This window comes from Cylas formicarius, unplaced genomic scaffold (assembly GCF_029955315.1).
Source record: "Cylas formicarius isolate icCylForm1 unplaced genomic scaffold, icCylForm1.1 PGA_scaffold_10__41_contigs__length_53128322, whole genome shotgun sequence".
In the NCBI taxonomy this organism is placed as follows: domain Eukaryota; kingdom Metazoa; phylum Arthropoda; class Insecta; order Coleoptera; family Brentidae; genus Cylas; species Cylas formicarius.
In genome coordinates this window covers 24,724,082-24,730,649 of record NW_026844214.1, presented here as the reverse complement: position 1 = coordinate 24,730,649, position 6,568 = coordinate 24,724,082, and the positions used below count along the sequence as shown (strand labels likewise).

General features: G+C 32.6%; 1 protein-coding gene across 1 annotated transcript; it reads left to right on the top strand.

Annotated features, from left to right (window-relative positions):
* The first annotated feature begins 2,098 nt into the window (after nt 1-2,098).
* LOC132699474 (tRNA (adenine(37)-N6)-methyltransferase) lies at nt 2,099-5,161 on the top strand. The gene is made up of 4 exons (XM_060666218.1): nt 2,099-2,466; nt 2,521-3,297; nt 4,559-4,769; nt 4,843-5,161. Exons 1-4 carry the CDS (start codon nt 2,402-2,404, stop codon nt 5,032-5,034), a joined length of 1,245 nt encoding a protein of 414 aa, XP_060522201.1. The 5' UTR covers nt 2,099-2,401; the 3' UTR covers nt 5,035-5,161.
* The last annotated feature ends 1,407 nt before the right edge of the window (nt 5,162-6,568 follow it).

Below are 6,568 nucleotides of genomic sequence, written 5' to 3'. Positions count from 1 at the left end.
GAGTTTTGAACACGTTACATTAATTGAGGCATCTTTAAATAACAAATTTAACTAAAGAAATGCACGAATACAATTATTAAATAACTTTTTTAAGCTATGTATAGATTGAGCTTGCAAACTTGGTAGAATCTTTAATTTGCATTTTTGGTGAGTATTCATTCAACTAACGATTCAAATTTATTTTCGGCTTTATTAGTAATTGTTTCATCAATCATTCATTAATTCATTCATTCATCATTCATTATTATGCATTTCATTAATAATTAACGAAATTCTAAACTAAATTTCTTAATGCCCTTCTCTATGAAGAATATTAACTAATGAAAATTATAGCACAAATAATTATGTATGTATTTAAAATAAGGAAGTTGGTACTTACTTCTGGTGTAACTGTAAGTCTTAAGATTATCATGCCGATAGACTCATTGGCCAGATTATAATCCCAAATTTTCAAATTTATGTTAATTATAGTTACCACAGATTGAGGTTCCCAGTTATTCAGTCTATGCGCTTATAAGAGTTTATTATTTATTTGGATTTTTGATAAATTTCTAAAGTAAATAAATTAGTTTGTTAAATCTAAATGTATTTATTTATTAATTAAATAATTTATACATTATTTTAAATTCGTGAAATTTTGTTAAACTCTGAAACCAAGCATTTACGACCAGCAAAAGGCGTTCTAAAATCCTAGTAGGTAAATGAAGCAAAAGGAATTTTCTAATTTTGCATTTTTTCTTTCTCCTTGTTGCTCTCTTATTTTTTTTATAGGTCCTCTGTTGTTTCTAGTTGGGCTCGTTTTCCACTTTGTTGTAATTTTTGACCACCTACCTGATATATTGTCATTCATTCATTATTATTTTATCACGAACTAAAGGAAAATGAGTGATAGAGTAATTAAAACATATTGACGATAGTCGATTATTGTCTACTAAGACTACTAAGAGATGACTAATGAGATGAAAAAATTATTTTCAATATACCAGGTGCCCAAGATTCGTTGGTTTTGGGAGGGTTTCAGGTACTTCGAAGGAAAATAGAGAAAAAACGACTCCATATCCGGCGTTTAATTTTTAATAGGTGAAAACCGAACTTCTGACCGAACTGAGTCGACGAGCCGTTTTCAAGATAGAAATCGTTTTTGAAAAATCTGCATTTTCCGAGGAGGGTAACTTTCTAATTTAAGTTTAAGACACCCGGTATATTGTTGCGTATTTCAATTCTGACTACAATAATACCCCATATGTGTCCTCCTGACAATTAACCTATTTATTTATTTTTTTTAATTAAAAAAAAAAGGTATGGTTATCTTCTTTTTGAAGTGCCATGCAGATTCCCACGTATGTCATTATGCACCCTCTTGAAGCTACTGAAAGTTATGATAAACCACAGAAACGAATTTATAACGCATACAAAATGCAAAAACAAATATACCGAAGAACTTAACTATTTATAACTTATTTATGTTATTACGTGTTAATATGAGTTTTCTGAAAAGACGATCAAGCCGGGCTAGCATATTCTACTATTGAAGGAACAACGGCAAAAGTACAAAATTTTAAAATACAGAAATGGTGATAAATCGACCCCCTTCTTATAGTACCTAAACTACTTTAGCCCTTAGCAAGCAAGACCCCTAAACTTTTAATTTCATTCATCCTTTTTAAAGGCATAGCGTTCAAGGAAGGAATATTTCCTAACATTATGTTATGGCTAGATTAGTTAGACCAGCGGTAAATTCTAGTGTTCCGGGGAATAACAAACAAGTATGACGTATACACAAGAATAGTTATCACGAGATTCTTGTATGTTGAATAAAATAGTTTCTAAAAATAGGAGTTGCATCCTTTAAAACAAAATTATAGGGAAAATCTAAAATAGTAGACACCCACAACTTAGATGTTTGACTAGAACCCGACTCTGTAATAAGAGGTGATAGTCAGGGTTGTCCATTTAAAATTCCGAAGTTATCATTAGTTTCGGGTAGAACTGAGATCGCTGCAACAATAAAAAATATTTGTCGGGTTTTAATGTAGTAAATTTATTTTGAAAGGTATATTTTTGTAACTAATACTAAATCTTTGATTCAGTACGTCACAAGGTCCCTTTTGATGTTGATCGAAACTGACAAACGCAGCGCTCGAGGGTTAAGGGATGCTGTCCTGTCCGCAGCAATTATGGTCAAAATTTAATGCAATGGATTTGTCGAAGTCCAAATCCGAGAGAGAGAGAGAGAGAGCGATATAATATGAGAGAAAGATATTAAAGCAAACAAAATAGTGAGGTTAAGTCGGTAAGGAATTTATGATCTCGTCGAAAAAAATTGAAATGTAATGTGAAATCATAACACCCAAGAAAATATGAAATTAATGTGGTTAAGTAAAAACAAATTTGAACAAACATGTCGGACGTGCAGCGTTTGACCAATCAACTAGAACTAGCTCGAAAAGAGATCAACAACCTTCGGTAGGTAGGAAATACCAAGTTTTTGGTTTATAGTTACGCTTTACTTAATTATAGCAAACTTCTGCTGTCGCTGAATCATATCCATCGGAAGGAAGTTGCTGACATTTACAGACAACTAGAAACCTGGCAATGTACTAATTGCAGAAACAGTGTTAATGATATTTCACAACCTTGTTCATCAGCACAGGATCAGAGTGAACTGTTGTTTAAACCAATAGGGAGTATTGAGACAAACTTTCCAGAAAAAAGGTGTACTCCTCGACAGACAACTATATGTAGAGATATAGTCGCAAAATTAATACTTGAAAAGGATGTTTTCACAAATCCTAGCCATGCACTGGAGGGTTTGCAAGAATTTTCTCATATGTGGATTCTCTTTTACTTTGACAAAAATGATTCAAAACACAATAAAGCCAAAGTAGCAGTACCCCGGTTGAATGGCACAAAAACCGGAGTATTTGCTACAAGATCTCCTCATCGTCCTTGTCCTATTGGTTTATCTTTAGTTAAAATAGATAGAATTAAGGACAACATTATTTATTTCTGCGGAGTTGACATGGTCAATGGCACCCCGGTTCTTGATATAAAGCCATATATACCGCAGTATGACAATCCGGTCCTGTTTAATTCTACTCATTCTTTCAATCAGCCAAGTGAACCTACTGGTTTGGAAGAATCGGGTTTAGATGTTTCAAGTTCCTCTGAACTAACTGATACCAATGAAGTCTTGAGTAGGGTTATGGATGGTCAGGAAAACCTTACTCTGGATCAAGAAGTTGAATCAGTTGTTGGAAGTTTGCATTACAGAGTGGATCAGTCGTTTTCAGATAGGTATTGCTATGTACAGTGAGTTTAAATTTGACCTGAATATGTAATTTTTTAAAAACTGAAATACTTGAATTTAGCAACAAAATGCAACAGAAAGAATAGTACTTTCTATATTATTTTAAATTAGGTAAATAAAAAATAGAAAAAAAAGTTGTAAGGATGAAACATTCAAATTCGTCCTTGCCCTCCAGTGTGAAATTTCTTCAATTTATTCAGGAAAACAAATTGAAACTAGCAATTTGCAAAAAAAATATAGTGTTGTGAGGGCTCAGTAAAATATTCGATAATAAAATATGTTTTCCTACATACAGGAATCTCCTCATTTTAAAAAGTTTGGAGGCTTTGCCAATTATGTAATTTGTTCGTAAATTTTGCATAACCTGCAATCCATAAAGCAACTCTCACTGTCAATTTCGAAAGTATCATTCTTATGTTTTAAAATAATCAAGATATCTAAGAAACTAGCCAAATTAGGTACCTCCGTGAGAAAGCGTGTCAATTTAAGGTTATTGGCGATACTATAAATTAATAATGATCAGGCTTTCAGGGTTAATAATATACAGGGTGTCTCAAATTTTGGGGGGATTATTGGGATCTCGGAAACCGTGAGAGATATGAAGTCAGTTAAGTGTTGGCGAAGTTGCCTATTTTGGTGCTTTATTTAAAATCGTTTCAAAATCGAAAAAAATCCCATTAGTTTCGGATATCCGGGCAAAAACAAAAATCGGAAATAAAAAAAAAATGAATTTTTGTGTCCATCTCAACTTCATTTTGTGACATACAGACCTAGATATTTTGTCTCACACTTAATTATTAACTAAACAATACCTAACTACAATTGGCAAAGCCACATTTACATAAAATTAACAACTTAGCAATGAAACATATGCATATATATCAAACAGTCTTGACATAGTTGCTAATTATTAAATGACTGGCTGTTGTATGTGCTTACACACTTTGTAGTAACAAAGGTGTTTTCAAATGTGTAAAAACACGATATGATACGTATTTATTACAATTCAATCAAAATGCGCAATTTTGATTATGTGCACATGGTGCATATCATATCTTACTAGTTAAAATATTAGGTAAAAAAATCATTTTAACTTTGCTTCAGAATTTTCAGAGTGCTTACTGTTTCTAACCGCAACATCTTTATGTAAAGATTTTTTTCAGGAACTTTTGTAAGATACATTGGTTTTTTGATCAATTCTGTTTTGTTCTAATACACTGCAGTTGGGTGACAAGTGTTGTTTTCAAGATCAAACACTCGCATTGGTGAAAGGGAGGCGCCTGACGGGGAAGAGGAAGAACCTTCAACAAGTGGTCAGCAGGGATCCAAGGTATCCCAACCAGGCGCATCTCACGGACATGTACGTGTACCCTCTTGGATCAGTCAAGCTCCGGTTGCAAAACTGACAGTCTGCTTTAAAGACAGAGCCTTGACACAGCTTAAGGAACTCGGTGCTGAGGTTGGTGACCTTTGAAGTTAAAACTAAGTCATCATTCGAAAATGACAAACTCTCTTTTATGTTTTATTTTTAGTGGGACAAAAAAAATACAATCATGAATGTACTGCAGGAGGACCCGAGATCCGTGTATCTGAGAGAAAGGTGGGGCAGTCACTGTTACGTGTTCAGAATAGCCGAACTTTGTGTATCCTGTAAGTTTAATGATGATACCCATACAGTTACGGTTTATCAAATATTCCGTAATGATGGAACTGAGGAAAGCTAAATGTCCTTGCTGCTGTGGGTGCAATATAACGGCTACCTAGAATTAATATCAATGCTTTTGCTGTTTATAATTTTAGGTTAGGATCTTTTTGTTGTAAGTTTTTATGCAGAAAATGTCAATACTAAATTAACAGATTTAAGTTTATTGTTTTATTTTTTATCTCATCAGGACAGCCCTTGGATTATAACAGCAAGCGGTTAGGAGCGGCCAAAAATGAAATAATATACACGCCAGTTCCATTTAAAATAACGAAAGCAGCTAATGGTGACTTCCAGCATAATCAGAAGTCACTTTGATTTTTTTTTTGATGAAACAGCTTCCTCAATAACCCTGCAATAGAAAAATTCAGAACTTTAAGATTTTTCTAATCATAAAAACTTCTAACGAATCGCTAAGACGCAAAAAGCCTTATAAAGCGGAATGAACACAGCCATGTGTTTTTATTGAATATCCTTAAATGCAAAAAAGAATACGCTGCATCATTAGATTTCCAAGAAAACTGTAAAATTTTCCCCATGCTAGATTTCCAAGAAAACTCTGTAAAACTTTCCCCCTACAATCTTTTTTTTTCTAGCATATTTAGATGCTATTTTTTTGTTGACATTTTCATTAGCAATTTTTGAACAGTGCGTTTGCTGCGTGCTGGAGAGCAAAAATATACCAAAGAAAATTTTAAGTGGATTCCATTGTAGTTAAGTTGTACTCTGTCTACAATGGTTTTTTTCTCTATCAACTCAGTAATAGAAACTAACCAAAAATTTGCTTATATCTACACAATTAAAGCACAGAAAGCCAACAGCAACATTGGATCGCGATCAAATCATCAAATGAAAAAAGAGTAAATAGATGTTTATCATTTCATTGATTCTGTTCAAATAACATTCGTTATATTTTAATTAAATCTCTACACAAATAATATAGAATGACGCTGCAAACAATGTTAGACCTTAATTTAAGTATAGTATAAATTAAATACCTATTAATATGCAACTATTATTAAAATTGTGATTAAGACGTCTGATACGCTTTGATAAAATTGCGGTTTGGAAGGAATATTCAAATATTTCCAAAATTTTCTGCAAAAAATATGGCTAAACATAACATGATCTTTATATCAAGAATGGGACGACACAATCTCGAAGCCGTACTTCTAGCTTCATTCTATAAAAACATTTATACTAATACTATTTTATTTTAAATTATTTTAATATAGAGAAATAAAATAAATTTGTCCCTTCCTTAGACGAGGTTTTGGCAACATGGTTTTAGAATTACTACGCATTCTGTAACTATTGAATAAGAATACATATATTTTGAACCTTCCTAAGTCGATTATATTTTTTGTAAATTATATTCTTCCATTAGTTAAACATCAGCAATTGCGTATAATATTAAATATCTTGGCATTTCATTATTTCAACGAGTTTTATTATTACGAGCAGAATTTTCTGGACTAAACTTTTGACAACTTCAAGTATAAAACATCAATAAATCTAACCAATGACCGCGTTGCTGAGATCCCGCCATGCGCATA

Excerpts from the sequence above, each read along its gene's own strand:
- LOC132699474 (XM_060666218.1), top strand. The coding sequence starts at position 2,402 with ATGTCGGACGTGCAGCGTTTGACCAATCAACTAGAACTAGCTCGAAAA. Across the intron at positions 3,298-4,558 it reads GATCAGTCGTTTTCAGATAG|ATCAAACACTCGCATTGGTG; the intron begins GTATTGCTATGT and ends GTTGTTTTCAAG. Across the intron at positions 4,770-4,842 it reads TTAAGGAACTCGGTGCTGAG|TGGGACAAAAAAAATACAAT; the intron begins GTTGGTGACCTT and ends TTTTATTTTTAG.